Source organism: Mesoplodon bidens (genome assembly GCF_964165515.1).
Source record: "Mesoplodon bidens genome assembly, chromosome: 2".
Taxonomy (NCBI): Eukaryota; Metazoa; Chordata; class Mammalia; order Artiodactyla; family Ziphiidae; genus Mesoplodon; species Mesoplodon bidens.
Window position 1 is genome coordinate 69,939,334 of NC_138177.1, and position 17,153 is coordinate 69,956,486.

The following is a 17,153-nucleotide window of genomic DNA, read 5'->3' on the forward strand; positions in this document are numbered from 1 at the left end:
AAATTTTTTTCAAACATAAAATGACCACATTTAATATACTTTTAAGAAGTCCCCTGCCCTACCCTGGAAATTTGGTATGCTTTTTAAAAAATCATGCCCACCTTCCTCACCTCTTAAATACCCAGTTGAAAATGCCTGGACAAAAATATGTAGAGACAAAGATGATGATTTTTGTAATAAGGGTGTTGAAGCAAGTTGTGCACATCTTATTACAGGATAGACTGCACAGGACAGACTTGTGAGGATGGATGCAATGTGAACACATACTGCTCTTTATAAAAAGGGTCAGTGGATTAAGAAATGTTTCTGCCCACAGCTCTGCGTAGGGCATCCTTGACCTCCTTGTTCCTCAGACTGTAAACAACAGGGTTCAGCAGGGGAGTGATGATGGTGTAGGTCACTGAGAGAAGGAAGTCTTGTTCTACAGAATTTTCTGACTTAGGCTTGAGGTAGGCAGTGGAGTCACAGCTGTAGTGGACCATGACCTTAGTGAGGTGGGAGGCACATGTGGCAAAGGCCTTCTTCTGGCCTTCGGCTGAGGCGATATTGAGGATGGTGGAGATGATAAGAACATAGGAGATGAAGACCAGGCCCATGGCAACCAGGATCACCGATAAACTGACAACAAAATTGATGATCTCATTGACAGTGGTATCAATACAGGAGAGTTTTATGACAGGGAGGATGTCACAGAAGAAATGACCAACCACTCTGTTACAAAATGGTAAGGTAAATATGGATGTCACCTGGACAGCTGCCATGGCCAGGCTAGTGCTGAAGGCTCCACACATCAGCTGGACACACACCCTTTTGCTCATGATGAGTGTATATCTCAGGGCGTTGCAGATGGCCACAAAATGGTCATATCCCATCACTGTGAGCAGAAAGCAGTTGTTGATGGCTAAGGTAACAAAGAAGAACATTTGAGTGGTTCAATCCAAGGAGATTGGCTGGTTCTGGGCTATGAGGCCGGAGAGCATCTGTGGAATGGTGACCAGTGTGTACACAGTTTCTGAACTGGCCAGGATGCTCAGGAAGAAGTATATGGGCATGTGGAGGTGATGATCAATGTAGATAATGGTCACGATGATGGCATTGCCAGCCAGGGTTAATGTATACAGGATGAGAAACACTGCAAAGAGGATGATCTGGTGTTCATGGAATCTGGAGAATCCCAGGAAAATGAACTCTGTCACTTCTGTGAGGTTTTTTCTCTGCATTCTTCAGTTTCAGTGCCTGAAAGCAATGCAGGGAGTCAACATGGAGAAATTCCCATCGTGGCCTCTAAAACAGGGATAGAGAGAGAAGTGTGGGGACACACACACATGCACACACACACGAGGCTATTTCCTCACTGTATAATCAGGAGGGTGCTGGCATAGCTCTATGGCTACTTTAGCCTCCTCCCTTTGTTCAGTTTTTTTCTGTCTCCTTAATCTTTTCTTAAGCCTCTAAGGAATGACCAATATGTGAGACTACTTCACATGTCCTTTAAAGTTCTTATCCTTATTATGTTGTTGTTTTTGTAGAGCATGGGTGGAAAGTTGTTTCTTTTAATGACATGTAAGCTGCAGGGCCCCTGAGCCTCCACCATCTCAGCTTTGCCTTTGTTTGTCTTCTAGGGAAAGTACAAGAAGCTGGCACAACAAAATGGAGATGAAAGAGTTAGACTTACTGAATTAAAATCACTGGTGCCACTTAGGAAAAACTTCTGGGAACAGTGTACAGGGAGCAGAATTAATCTCAGGAGAGTTGATCTTTAGGGACACATTAGCGGCAGTGAAGATGAGGTATTGGGGGCTCAGCCAGGTTGGTCTAGGTGAGACAAACCGTTGGCAAAGTTGCTTTGTTGTAAAAGTATTAACAGGGATTTGAGGATTTAGGTGTGAATAAGGAGAAAAGGGGGAAATTGTTGGAAAAGAGAGGAGGACCAGCAGCATGTCAGAAGGCTGAAACTTTAATGAAAGAAATAACCGATTTCTTTTTGGCAGAGGGAATTTTAAAAATAAAAGAGGTGTAATAATTGATTTTAAATTGTTTGCTAAACTATATTGTGATGTAAAACCCCTCAAGAGCCCCAAAGTTTCATTTAAAGCTGTCATATGTACAATCTTGAGTTAGTGGTATTTGGGAAAGTGGAGAGAATTGGGTGATGGCAGTGCAGAAAAAGGGTACCATATGCAAGAGGTAAAATCCAGAGGGAGGAAGAAAAACTTCTTGCTAGTAATGATTGGAAGAAGTACAAGGGCCTCTCTTGTCCTATCTTCCCCCTGGCAAGCACACACAGTATTTCCTGGAAATTTGGTGAGGGACTCTGGGATTGCCACCACATATCAAATGGTGGTTTGAACCATTTTCTGCAAAGAACAAGATAATACTAGCAGGCTGGAGGATTTTGGCAAATCTAGGAAACTTACAGTAGCAGTCTAGGCAACATTCTAGATTCTTAGTGAATCTAGATTCCTAGGAATCTGGGAAACACAATCTAGAAAATGTTGTGGATATTCTGGAAAGTACTCCATTGTGGGAAATAAGAAGGTAGACATTTAAAGTAGAAATGAGTGTGCCACTAATTAAAGTAATTTATATTAAGAGGCTGCCAAGATACCAATTGGATAGGTAGAGATGAAAGAGTGTCAGTGCAACTCTAAGCAGCTTTTAGGAAGGATGAGGTAGAGCTGTAGAGCTGTGGCTACTTAAAATTAAAGGAAAAATTCAGTTCATCAGTCCCAGTAGCCACATTTCAAGTGCCCAAACGCAACACATGAATAGTGGCTACTCTGTTGGGCAGCACGGATATCAAACATTTCCTTCCTTGGTGAAAGTTGTGTTGAACAGTGCTACTCTAGTGTACTTCCATAGACGGATGTGTGGAATGCATTAAATAAGGGCAACAGAAAAGCTCTATAAATAACAATAACACGGTGGGTTGCCATATGGTTAAAAGTGTGTGTCTGTGTGTGTGAATGCATATATTTATATATGCAAAAAGTCTGAAAGAATATACAGCTGATATTATCACGGGTTAACCATTATCTTCGGGTGGGGTGAGATTATAGGAATCTCACCTATAATATGTGGTGAGATTATGAGGATTATGGCCCTTATTTTAAATTATTTTAATTTTGAGCATAAATGTATAGCTCATAGATAGTTTGGAGAAGTCAAGGAGGATGACAACTGAGAACAGGTATTAGATTGAGTAAGAAGGAAGTCACTGGTGAGGTACTGGCCAGTTTCAGTAGAGTCTTGGGATGGAAAGCCTGGTTACAGGGAGGAAACAAAAAAGAACTTTTAACATGTCATCGATGAGAACAGCAGATCGTACGTGCCTTTCCCCTTTTCTGATGAGCCTATTGCAGTGAGTTACAAAAAAATGGTTAAGAAGGTATTAAGCCAGGAAAGCCATAGACATATTTGGAGTAGGGAAGAAGAAGAAAAGCTGAATTGAGTCAGGAGGAGGAAGAAAATCCCTGGTGTCTTTAGGGCCTGAAAAGTACTGCTTTCACCCCGAATCAGCTGGATTTGCTATAAGTATGCCTCAGGTAAATATAAAGTTACTTTCTTCGAATAAATTGTAAAGTTATAAACAGGATGGCCGATGACCAGGGAATGTGGCCCAGGTACATAAGCCCAGGAGAAAAAGAGGGGTGAGAAATAAGTTTATTGCCTGTGGTGAACATTTGAATTGGATTGAACAGACAATGAAAGACTATCTTAAGGCAGGATATTCTTAGAACTTGAGAGAAAAAATGCAAAAAGAAGGCCAGCTCAAGACATGTGGGAGCACATAATGCAAATGTTCAATGCAAATGTTCAAAGCAGCGTTCTTTCCATGTTAGTATTTATTTAGAGGCAAGGTGTGTAGTAGGTGAGGGAAGGGTGATGTTCTGCCACTAGGAGGAGCTATCATTTCGCCTTCCAGAGGAACTCAGGCACAGCCGAAGCTTCCACATGCCCTTTAGCCAAAATAAACAAAGAGCCCTGTAGTGATTGGGATTCACCCTCCATAAAGTGCACTTTGGTGGTTAGCTGTACTTCCTAGAATAAGTGTCATACGCTTATCACACTTGGAATATTTTTCCAAGTATTCCTCCCGACCGTTGCTGTCCACATCAGGAGTTCTAGGGTGCGGTTCACTCCATCTTGTCACGTCTCCAGGGATGTTTTAGCATTAAGGACTAAGAATACAGATTAAGAGCAATTGCCTCCTATCTCACTTTTTAACCTCTTTTTTTTTTTTTTTTGCGTCATGCGGGCCTCTCACTGTTGTGGCCTCTCCCGTTGCTGAGCATAGGCTCCAGACGTGCAGGCTCAGCGGCCATGGCTCACGGGCCCAGCCGCTCCGCAGAATGTGGGATCTTCCCGGACCAGGGCATGAACCCGTGTCCCCTGCATTGGCAGGTGGACTCTCAACCACTGAGGCACCAGTGAAGCCCGGTGTCAATGAACTTAAGGATGATTTTAGCACCAGATGGCTGCCTCCTTTTTCCCCCCTGGTTGCTCTTTTGAGTCACCCCAGCCAGAAGTGACTGCAGCTGGGCACTGGAGCAACAGCCCTTCTACCACCCAAATCTGGTTCCTCTCTGTGCCTCAACCCTCGGGGTGTTTCTGTATGAGGGACACACCAGTAGACAATCTCAAAAGCATAGTATAGAATAGAAAGGAGCTTTCAAAATGATTTAAATACTCCAGAAGGACAAAAACCCTGTGGGGGAGTAAGAAGACTGAAATGTGCTCATGCATCAAAAGTTTAGTCATGAAGCCAATACTCCGACTAGAGGAAAAAGAAAAATAAGATAGAGGGGAAAAATAATTTGAGGGTATAAAGGAAGTACCATTTGCAAAGGGAAGAAATTATGACAAAACTCATGGGTACTTAAAATTATCTACATCTTTATAAGCAAAATCTGTGCCTAGAAACAGAATCTGTTTTAAAAAGTAAAATATGCAAGGTAGTCAAGTCTCTATAATTATAATTTTGTGTTAAAAAGAGTTGTGCAGCTAAAAAAATAATGACATTGTCTTTTTGCCAAACTTGCCATCCTTTCCTTTCCTTTCCTTTCTTTTCCTTTCATTAAACAAAATAGGTTTAAGGATCCAGGAATGGAGGAGTTGACTTCTTAAGAAAATGATGATTATGTGAACTATTTGAATAAACAAGAGAACGATGACTTTTCTTTGGGACAGAAGCCTTCTCATACTCAAAGGAATTCCCCCACCTTCTTGAGTCTGTAGAATCTGCCTGTGCTCTTTTCTGGTTTTAGAGCATAGCGGGCAATTATGACTTATTTACAAGACGTCACTGTAATGCCAAGAAAACTGATTGTCATTTTTTTTGCTAGAAGAAATAATAGAATCTTGGTACCTTACAAAACTCAGCCTTATTAGGTTCTAGATCAGCCTTATTACATTATTAGGTCACTTACAGTTCACTGCACTCTGGCTGAAGCACAGGGTGACACACTCGCCCTGAGCACCTCTGACCTTCGAGGAGCTGCCCCTTTAAATCTGATTTGGAAGGGACTCTCAGAGGAGAATTCCTGTTGTCTAGCTCTTGTCTCCAGCGTTCTTTTGCCAAGAGACTTACTATGCATCCCATGGGTCTGTGTGGAGTCAGAATCCAGAAATGAGCTGGGAGATCTCATTACAAATGGATCATGCAAGGAATATTGGGCAAGCTTTGGTCTCACATGGCCTGGTTCTTTCTTTTTCTCCTGGAGAAAAATAGCTCAACTCAGACAAAGATGTGTTGAATGTCACATGGCACTATCTTTTGTTCTTTGGAATCCATGTTAGTGTGTTGCCCTTGTTTAGTCACTGTTGGTGAAAATGCACTTGTATAAAAGTCAGATGTGGTGTCCCTTAGTGTCTATGGGAAGAACTTATCCCATTTCTGCTACTAGCAGGAGACATACATGGGTTTGGTTAGGGAAGGATTAGGGTTGGGAGCAGAGACTGAAAATAGAGCATGAATGTTTCTTTTTGTTTGTAGGAATATACCAAGAAGTTTAAGGCAGATGATTTGAAGTTTTAGGTGGTAATTCTCATTTTCCTTTATGTCTTAGTTGACACTTAGCACTTACTTGGTGCCAGAACATGTACTGAGTAGGTGCTGTGAATGTCTCATCACATCTAATCCTTACAAGAACCCCATGAGGTTACAATGAGAAGTTACTGTAGCAGCTAGAGCTCTGGATGAAATGCTTTACATTTGTCTTTGCCTCCTTGCTCCAGACACATTGGATCAACCCCTTGTAGACTATGGGCCTCAGTGTAACTTATCCATAACACTAGATTAGTTTTGCTTTGGATCCTGTGGTTGTATGTGACATGATGTGTGTACCTTGACCACTGCCCCAACATATGGTGGAACTGCTTTGCATCTCCCACATTGAACTCACAGAAGAATGGCCACAGCCAGACAAAACCTAAGTGGACAATTCTGGAGCACAAATGGAGTTTAGTTTATAAGTTAATCAGCTATTTAGTCACATCAAGGTAAGGATTAAAGGTGACTCAGGTCATGTTTCAGTTTTCCTTATGTTCTTCGAATGTTCTTGGATACCTGTTCTTTTTAAATAGAGGAAGTACCATGAAGGCCTAGAAAATCTCCATGTTACTCTCCAAAGGTGACTATACATTGCTGCTTTCTAGTGAGGACAAGAGAAAATCTCTTTTTTTATCCTCACCCAACTCAACTCTGAGCTAAGGCATATCCCAGACTCAAGGAGACCTTGTTGCTTTAACCTCAGACCTCCCCACAGTTCCCGTATAAAACATAGAGAAAGCTTCAAGCCCTCTCATTAGGGCAAAGTCCTTTATAGACTTTTCTGGTAAGCCCAGCCCTGAGGCCTGTTGCTAAATGCTCCAACCTACTTTACTGGGTCTGGTGGCTGCCTCTTTGTCCATCCTGGGTGAATGGATGCATGAGTTAGAAGTAATCACTTGGAGACTTCCCTGGTGGTGCAGTGGTTAAGAATCTGCCTGCCAAGGCAGGGGAAACAGGTTTGAGCCTTGGTCCGGGAAGATCCCACATGCTGCCGAGCAACTAAGCCCATGCGCTGCAACTACTGAGCCTGTGCTCTAGAGCCTGTGAACCACAACTACAGAAACCGTGTGCCACAAGTAGTGAAGCGCACGTGCCTAGAGCCTGTGCTCCACAACAAGAGAAGCCACCACAATGACAACCCAGTGTACCACAATGAAGGGTAGCCCCTGCTTGCTGCACTTAGAGAAAGCCTGTGCACAACAACGAAGACCCAATGCAGCTATAAATAAATAAATAAATAAATTAATTAAATAAATAAATAAATAAATAAATAAATAGGTAAATAAAGTAATTACTTGGTTATTCTGAAGCCCCACTGGATGCTGTCTTTTGGCTTCATATTCTGTTATCTGTGGGCAAAGCCTGCCTTATTTCTCATATGCAGGAAAATTTTCTTTGGGGTCCTTGCTTCTGAGAAGGGACTTAATATCTGTTGAGGATATGCCAGACACTCTGCTCCATAGTTTTCATAATAATGAAAATAACTAATAATAACATCTCACAATTATTTTTTAGTGTTATAATTGGGAAGACAATTACTATGCTAAGAGTTGTATCTTAGAGGTAAGCGGAGACCAGATTATGGGGGGGGCATGTCAAAGGGTTTAAGTTGTATGCTGTATGAGGTGGGGATCCGTGGAAGGATTTTAAACTGGGAACTCATGTGAGCAATATCCTGGATGACTTCAGGACAGTATTATGAAAATCAGGCATTGTATGGTACCACTGGGATTTTTGAGGGAAAAAGCCATGTTTGCCCTTACCCAAAATGACTCCTGACTCTCATACACTTTCAGTTTTCATTCTTGCTACTTCTAGTTTTTTTCCCCATCTCATTACTTGCTATTAAGTTCTCAGCTGTTGCTTATCTCATTATAGTTGTCTCCTTGGCAGAAGCTCAGACCTCTTTTTGATTTTGTAGCTGGAAAACCAAATAGAAGGATTTCTGTTGCAACTCCACACACATTTTGAGTTGTTAATACGATTATTAGTAGCTTGTAAGTGTTGCTGCTGCCCCACTTGTTGAGTGTTCTGGCTTTATGATATACCTGTTTAGTTACTTAAAGGTTTCCCTCCACATAATTTGCAACCTGATTTTTCTGGATAATGAAACACCAATTTTCACATATAAGTAGACATAAGAGAAAATATTTGGGACTATGGCAAGCATTAAACAAAGGCAGGTGGTATAATACATTTTTTAAATTAGGCACATTGTAGACAGGGAATTCAAAGAAGAAAGAGCTATAGATCTAGGATTTAGTATCCAGTTGCCTTGAGCAGAGCTCTTGGGTGTTGGTTATTTCATTTTCAAGTGCTCTTGTGGATTCCAGACCTCAGCCCCACACCAGGGGCTTGATGACAACATAGCCTTTCATTTCATAGTTCAGAGCCTGCCAGTCCAGGATGGTGGGATTGAGGGAGTAGGAACCCTGATACACAAACTAGATCTCTTCGGGAGACAGAAGAGAGTCCCACATGTACAAATCCCCAATCTCTCCCATAAAGGACTGGGTTTTATCAAAGCCTCCTCCATAGGAATCCTGCTCCTGGCCCAGGACAATCTTGGGGTTAGCTCCCACAGAATAACCCTGTCTCAGGCCCTTTTTCACCAGCAGCTTCCCATTGACCCAGAATTCAACAATGCCTGTGGAAGACTCCCAACTGGTACAGATGTGCACTGGGGTGGGGAACTCCTCAATAACTCTGGCAGTAGCTTTGGTTCTTCCAATGTATAAACTGTACTCTCCAATTCTGTCTTTAAAAATTAGCAGCTCATTATCCTTGCCCTGGGTGTTATAGGAGAAGAGGCTGTAGCCACAGGGGAGATCACTATAGGCTCGAAAACACAAGGTAAAGTTCTGCAGAGGCTTCTCCAGTTTTGTGACCAGGTTCACGTGGTCAGTAGAAGATTCTCTAGGGAACACAAACACCTTCCTACTGAGGTCTGTGGGAAGAGAAAGAAATATAGTGACCTTCACCATTAAGTGCAGGGAAAAAAATCACAATCTTTTTCTCATCTCATGCTCCTTGATCACACCCTGACCACCCTACCTTTCTGAGCAAAGCCTTCTGGAAGGCTGGCGAGGACAGAGACCCAAAGCAGTAGCTTGTTCATGTTCTTGGCCTGGGGCTGTTACAGCAGCAGCAGTGACCAGGATGAGGGTGCAGAGAGCACAGTGGTTGTTCACTCAACTTCTGAGATTCACATTCTTAGGCCTCAGGCTATTCGGGCTTTATATGCACCTCTGGGTGAGGATGGGGGGATGGAGAGCACCGATAATGTATGAATGATTTTCCGGGCCTGCCCTCTGGTGCCAACAGTCAGAGCTATTGGTGGGGAAGGAAGGGCGGGAAAATCAGTGGGAGTTACTTATTAGATACAGGGAACGGCCAGAGCCCCACCCCTCTGTGACCCAGATTCTGGTGCTGGGAAGAGAGTGGTGTGGAGCTGCAGTGTTACGGAAGAGATGAGACCACACCAGGAGGGCCTGGCTCCACTCTCCAGGGGCCCCTCAGGGTGATGGCCCCGTGACTTCTGTTTGTGGATATTCTGGGATTCCGGTTTTGGCTGAAGACCGTGAAGCCTCTTCACCTTTGTTTAATTCAATAGTTAGTAATAGGTCCATGCCATTACTAAGGGGAGCAAGATAATTAGAGTATGTATTTTCTGTCTCCCTGAAGCTTAGTATTTTCAGCTACTATCACTCAGCTCTTTTTCTTCTTTTGACTGTCATAGTGTTTCTTTTTTTTTAAATTAATTTTTATTGGAGTATAGTTGACTTACAATGTTGTGTTAGTTTCTGCTGTACAGCAAACTGAATCAGTTATACATATACATATATTCACTCTTTTTTAGGTTCTGTGCCCATATAGGTCATTACAGAGTACTGAGTAGAGTTCCCTGGGCTATACAGTAGGTTCTTATCAGTTATCTATTTTATTTATAGGAGTGTGTATACGTCAATCCCAATCTCCCAGTTTATCTCCCCTCCCCACCCCTGCTTTCACCCTTGGTAACCATAAATTTGTTTTCTACATCTGTGACTATATTTCTGTTTTGTAAGTAGGTTCATTTATACCTTTTTTTAGATTCCACATATAAATGATACCATATGACATTTGTCTTTCTCTGAATTACTTCACTCAGTATGACAATCTCTAGGTCCATCCATGTTGCTGCAAATGGCATTATTTCATTCTTTTCTTATGGCTGAGTAATATTCCATTGTATATATGTATCACATCTTCTTTATCCATTCCTCTGTCAATGGACATTTAGGTTGCTTCCATGTCCTGGCTATTGTGAAGAGTGCTGCAATGAACATTGGAGTACATGTATTATTATTATTTTTTTTTAACATCTTTATTGGAGTATAATTGCTTTACAATGGTGTCTTAGTTTCTGCTTTATAACAAAGTGAATCAGCTATACATATATCCCCGTATCTCTTTCCTCTTGCGTCTCTCTCCCTCCCACCCACCCTCCCTATCCCACCCCTCTAGGTGGTCACAAAGCACCGAGCTGATCTCCCTGTGCTATGCAGCTGCATACGGTATTTGTTTTTCTCTTACTTCACTCTGTATGACAGACTCTAGGTCCATCCACCTCACTACAAATAACTCAGTTTCATTTCTTTTTATGGCTGAGTAATATTCCATTGTATTATATATGTGCCACATCTTCTTTATCCATTCATCTGTCGATGGACACTTAGGTTGCTTCCATGTCCTGGCTATTGTAGATAGAACTTCAATGAACATTGTGGTACATGAGTCTTTTTGAATTATGTTTTTTTCAGGGTATATCCCCAGTAGTGGGATTGCTGGGTCATAAGGCAGTTCTATTTTTAGATTTTTAAGGAACCTGCACACTATTCTCCACAGTGGCTGTATCAATTTACATTCCCACCAATAGTGCAGGAGGGTTCCCTTTTCTCCACACCCTCTCTAGCATTTATTGTTTGTAGATTTTTTGATGATGGCCATTCTGACTGGTGTGGGATGATATCTCATTGTAGTTTTGATTTGCCTTTCTCTAATGATTAATGATGTTGAGCATTCTTTCACGTGTTTGTTGGCAACCTGTATATCTTCTTTGGAGAAATGTCTATTTAGATCTTCTGCCCATTTTTGGATTGGATTGTTTGTTTTTTTGATATTGAGCTGCCTGAGCTACTTGTAAATTTTGGAGGTTAATCCTTTGTCAGTTGCTTCATTTGCAAATATTTTCTCCCATTCTGAGGGTTGTCTTTTCGTCTTATTTATGGTTTCCTTTGCTGTGCAAAAGCTTTTAATTGTCATTAGGTCCCATTTGTTTATTTTTGTTTTTATTTCCATTTCTCTAGGGGGTGGGTCAAAAAGGATCTTGCTGTGATTTATGTCACAGAGTGTTCTGCCTATGTTTTCCTCTAAGAGTTTTATAGTGTCTGGCCTTACATTTAAGTCTTTAATCCATTTAGAGTTTATTTTTGTGTATGGTTCTAGGGAGTGTTCTAATTTCATTCTTTTACATGTAGCTGTCCAGTTTTCCCAGCACCACTTATTGAAGAGGCTGTCTTTTCTCCATTGGATATTCTTGCCTCCTTTATCAAAGATAAGGTGACCATATGTGCGTGGGATTATCTCTGGGTTTTCTGTCCTGTTCCATTGATCTATATTTCTGTTTTGTGCCAGTACCATATTGTCTTGATTACTGTAGCTTTGTAGTATAGTCTGAAGTCAGGGAGCCTGATTTCTCCAGCTCCGTTTTTCTTTCTCAAGACTGCTTTGGCTATCCGGGGTCTTTTGTGTTTCCATACAATTGTGAAATATTTCATTCTAGTTCTGTGAAAAATGTCATTGGTAGTTTGATAGGGATTGCATTGAATCTGTAGATTGCTTTGGGTAGTAGAGTCATTTTCACAATGTTGATTCTTCAAATCCAAGAACATGGTATATCTCTCCATCTATTTGTATCATCTTTAATTTCTTTCATCAGTGTCTTATAGTTTTCTTCATACAGGTCTTTTGTCTCCTTAGGTAGGTTTATTCCTAGATATTTTATTCTTTTTGTTGCAATGGTAAATGGGAGTGTTTTCTTAATTTCACTTTCAGATTTTTCATCATTAGTGTATAGGAATGCAGAGATTTCTGTGCATTAATTTTGTGTTCTGCTACTTTACCAAATTCATTGATTAGCTCTAGTAGTTTTCTGGTAGCATCTTTAGGATTCTCTATGTTTAGTATAATGTCATCTGCAAACTGTGACGGCTTTACTTCTTCTTTTCCGATCTGGATTCCTTTTATTTCTTTTTCTTCTCCGATTGCTGTGGTTTAAACTTCCAAAACTATGTTGAATAACAGTGGTGAGAGTGGGCAACCTTGTCTTGTTCCTGTTCTTAGTGGAAATGGTTTCAGTTTTTCACCATTGAGGACAGTGTTGGCTGTGGCTTTGTCATATATGGCCTTTATTATGTTGAGGTAAGTTCCCTTTATGCCTGCTTTTTGGAGGGTTTTTATCATAAATAAGTGTTGAATTTTGTTGAAAGCTTTCTCTGCCTCTATTGAAATGATCATATGGTTTTTCTCCTTCAGTTCGTTAATATGGTGTATCACATTGATTGATTTGCATATATTGAAGAATCCTTGCATTCCTGGGTTAAACCCCACTTGATCATGGTGTATGATCCTTTTAATGTGCTGTTGGATTCTTATATTTTTTCAAATTTCATTTTTCTCCAGGTATATGCCCAGGATTGGGATTGCTGGATCATATGATAGCTCTATTTTTAGTTTTTTAGGGAACCTCCACACTGTTCTCCATAGTGGCTATGCCAATTTACATTCCCACCAACATTGTAGGAGGCTTCCCTTTCTCTACACCCTGCCAGCGTTTGTAGACTTTTTAATGATGGCCATTCTGTCTGGTGTGTGGTGGTACCTCATTGTAGTTTTGATGCACATTTCTCTAATAATTAGTGGTGTTGAGCATCTTTTCATGTGCCTCTTGGCCAACTGTATGTCTTCTTTGGAGAAATGTCTATTTAGATCTTCTGCCCATTTTTTGATTGGGTTGTTGTTTTGATATTGAGCAGCATGCACTCTTTGTATATTTTGGAGATTGATCCCTTGTCAGTCGCTTTGTTTGCAAATGTTTTCTCCCATTTTGTGTGTTGTCTTTTTGTTTTGTTTATGGTTTCCTTTGCTGTGCAAAAGCTTTTAAGGTTAGTGATGGCTGGGTATGAGCCCGATGCTACAGTGCCATCCATTTTCGGGGCTAGTTGATTCAGTAGGTGAGTTGTTACTTCCATGGCCACCATTCTGCTTATCATGGTGTTTCTTTTTGCCGGACTTTTCCATGTCTCATTACAACTTATTTTCCTTGTAACTTGTTTATTATCTACAGAGATGTTAGCATCTCACTTGGTTTTCCTCTCTTCTTCTTTGAGTCTCTGGCCACTGAGTGTTCATTTACATTAATCTTTGGTGATGACCCCCTTAGTACATTCCACTCATATTTATTATTAATTCCCAGGCACTATACTAAGTGCTGGGGATTCAGTGGTGACCTACCTTGGCACAACCCGAATGACCTCTATCTTCATTTCTTCTGCTGCTACTTAAAATGTTGACACTATTATCCACTACTCAAACCTGCTCTGCCTCTAAGATATCAAACTGCCACTCTCCTTTCTAGCCATGGTATTTTCCTTCTTTCTTGCCCCTAAATTCTATAGAATCTGTTTTCATACTCTTGTCCAGTCTCTTGTTCATTCACTCTTCTCTCAGCCCATGGCAGACCTCTGATCAGCCTTCTCAGTGACACAACAACTGCCACCAAGAATTCCCTTTCTCTGCCATTGTTCAAATTATCCTTCTAACGCTCAGCTATAGGCAGTTCCCACTCTCTAACTTTTTCTAAGCTGAATCCCAGGTGGTAAAACCTTATATGGCTTATTTCATAGTAAGGGTAAGTTGGAGTTAGGATTATACACTTTATTGCCTCATAATTAAAGGCAGATCCTTCAGCTTGGAAGCCAGTGCCATTCACAATCTAGCTCCATCCTGGGATTAACCTCTTAATCAAACCCTGTTTTCTGGTCAAATGCCTCTAATTGTTTTTTCCCATACATGCCTGGATTTCCTGATTTCCTTACTTCTACTCTTTGCCTTCATTCTGTCTTGAATGTTCCTTATCCATCTGTTTCTTAAAATCCTAACCATTCTTCAAAATCAATCTCTAATGAAGATTTTCCTGATGTCTCAGTCAGACATTAATTTGCCTTTTTCCAACTCTCCATGCAGTTAAGGCCAAAGACTTTGGAGTAGAATTTACTAGTGGTTGACTATTGTGAAAGCCACTCAACCTCTCTGAACCTTGCTTTCCTTTTCTTCAAAACAGAGATAAAACTATCTACCTCACGGTGTTATTGTGAGCATAAATGAGATACTATAATATGCATAAAGTGTGTGGAAAAATGTCTGGATGGTTATTGTCATTTTGAATCTTTTTATGGATATCACCATGTCTTTCTCATGTTATAGCTATTAGTGTATGTATCTCTTATCCTCTCTTGATTGAGGCTGAGCATTGGGTCTTATTCATTTTTATATCACCTGTTTTACTTAACTATTATTTCTGCACATGAAAGGGGCCCAGTATATATTAGTAGAATCACATGATTCAAGCAGGGTGGGGAATTTTTACATAGAACAGTAGTAAACAGAAAGTAGAATCCAACTGAGTAATATAAGCAAATCTGCTGTAAGTAAGAACTGGGAGATAACCTTTACTGGGAACCCAGGTACTAGGCTCTTCCCTTTCCCATATGTTAATTAATGAATGCCATAAAATTTAGAGAATATAGGGTCCAGCAATTGCTTCTAGTTTTCATCAGAAATTACTAAAGTATCATTATGTCCACCAAAGATGGTTTGGAGATCAGTGTAGAAGAGTGTCTTCTCTAATGGGAGATGAGGCTATGGAGCTGGCCTGGGGGATGATAAGTCTATATGACTGTTAGGGTTGAGTGCCAAAGTTTATAGCTGGACGTGAAAATATATGTTCAGCCACTGTGAAGAGACCAGCTGGGTTGGAAAGTAAGTTTCAGAGTAGAATGGGAAGAGGGGAGAGGAGGTGAGGTCTGATTCTGTTCTTTAGTTTCCTTCTCTCAAATATGTTTCTTAGGTCTTGGAAGAAACTAGCCTGAGCTTCAGCAGCAGCCAAAGTGGAAACTGTGGATTCTTTCTGTTGCAGGAAGGAAGGTTCTGATGTCAGAATATAGGAAAATGAATCCTGGGTCTGTAGAACTGAGTTGAGTTCTCAAGGTGAGCCAATCCCTGTGGTTGCTGAGAGGTTCCTGGGTACCTTCCTGCCAGTGAAAATTCAGGTGAGAGGTATTGGTTCCTGTCTGGGTGGCTCTGGAAAGACTGAGGATAGGGGAGGAAATATGGCAAGTGTTGAATGGAAGCAGGGTCACCCGTGTGCCTCAAGTAGCGTTGTCCTGGTGACATCAGCTGGCATGCAGTAAAGTGTGCCTTTACAGAGGATGGGAGGAGAGGGCACTGGCAGTGCTGCAAAGAGGGTGTGGCATACACTCAGATCTGGAAGAAGGCAGAGATGCGAGACCTGACTGAAGATTACCTGAGGGATTAAAGAATACTTGAAAGATTCCTTCTAAGGCCTGGGGTATTTATGGATGACAAAGTCATAGTAACCACTGGGAGAGCCTGGATAGGAAGAGACTGAAGGAGAAAAGAACATGGGGTCAGAGAAGAAAAGAGGATTTTGGTGCTTATAAAGAACTATTTGCCATATGTTCTGTTGGCCGTAAGGAAATTTAAGAGCATTTACTTGTAGTAGATGGAAAGAGGCAATGGAGACATCAAGAGTAACTGATTATCACACTGATGGGTGGTTGAATAAGATCAAAGGTAAATAATCTTAGACTGATGGCAGAGTCTTATGGTAAAAGAAAAAGGGCAAATCTGAGATAAAAAAAAAAGATACATAGAGTAAACTCTAATTTGGTCCCATATTTTAAACTTCTGATTGCATATGATTTGGAAAAATATGGTGCTATTAGTGCAGATAAAACAACTGAGAGGGAGTTCATTTGGAAGAGGTGGAGGGTAGATGATAAATTTCGTTCCTAAAATGCTAAATTTGAAATGATAGTATGACCTACATGTCGAGCAGGCCAGTGGAGAACTTGAAATATGTGAGTGCCACTTGAGATTAGAAATAGAGGTTTCAGAGGAATCAACGTATAAGTGATGATGAAACAGAAAAAGATTATCTCTTTCAGTGGAAGGGAGAAGAGAGCAAAGGTCAAGGAACCAAGTACTGATGTGAGGGAACATTTGGGTTCCTAGGGTTGGAAGCAAGGGGAGAGTCAGGGAGAAAGACAAAAAGTAATGTTTGGTAGAGGGAAGGATGGTGTGTATAGTGTCATGGAAACCAAGTTAATGTAAGTTTCCAGGAGGCAGTGTCCAGTGGTATTAAATGCATCAGAGAGATCTAAGTAGAAAGGATGCTGGATTTAGCAATAAAAACTTCATCGGTGACCTTTGAAAGAGCAATTTCCTTAAAGGGTGTGTGACAGGAGCCAGGTTGCAGAGGATGATGGAGGTAGAAAAACGGAGGTCTTCCCTTCCTTAGGAACCTGTGCAGTAATTCTGACAAGGATCAAAAGGAAGGAAGCAAGATTTCTGTCGGGGACTCAGGATCCACTGTGTGTTTCCCATGCAGATTATAGATAGTCTGTTTTTGACATAGTGGCTGTTGTGTCTCTGCTTCCCACTGCATAACGTTTCACCCAGTGACAGAGAAAAATCAGTGTTTACCTGAGATTATGACTGACCTTTCCACCAAAGAAGCGATTTCAGACTCTAAATGCCAGCTCCAGACTGCTGGCTGACTCCTACCTGCCCTTCCCAATTCTGGCACAGTCACAGATCGGCCTCTCCCTTTCTAGGTCCTGTTGGTACATGGGAGTCTTCCCTTGATCTCAGTTCTTTGGTCTTAATTTCAGGGTTCATTTATAAAAGAAATTCCCTGATGAATTTGTCATTGTCTCCTTTTAGGTTCAGGCCTCTGTCTAGATCAGCCTCCCTCAAT

General features: G+C 41.1%; 2 protein-coding genes across 2 annotated transcripts; both read right to left on the reverse strand.

Annotated features, from left to right (window-relative positions):
• Positions 1-293: 293 nt before the first annotated feature.
• Positions 294-1,333, reverse strand: LOC308613172 (putative olfactory receptor 10J6; the record flags this gene model as incomplete). Its single annotated transcript, XM_081226216.1, is given in 2 exon segments — positions 294-932; positions 936-1,333. Coding segments are annotated over 2 exon segments (924 nt in total). The 5' UTR covers positions 1,221-1,333.
• Positions 1,334-8,496: 7,163 nt separating this feature from the next.
• APCS (amyloid P component, serum) lies at positions 8,497-9,170 on the reverse strand (the record flags this gene model as incomplete). Its single annotated transcript, XM_081226221.1, has 2 exons — positions 8,497-8,999; positions 9,107-9,170. 2 exons carry the CDS (start codon positions 9,168-9,170, stop codon positions 8,497-8,499), a joined length of 567 nt encoding a protein of 188 aa, XP_081082347.1.
• Between the last annotated feature and the right edge of the window lie 7,983 nt (positions 9,171-17,153).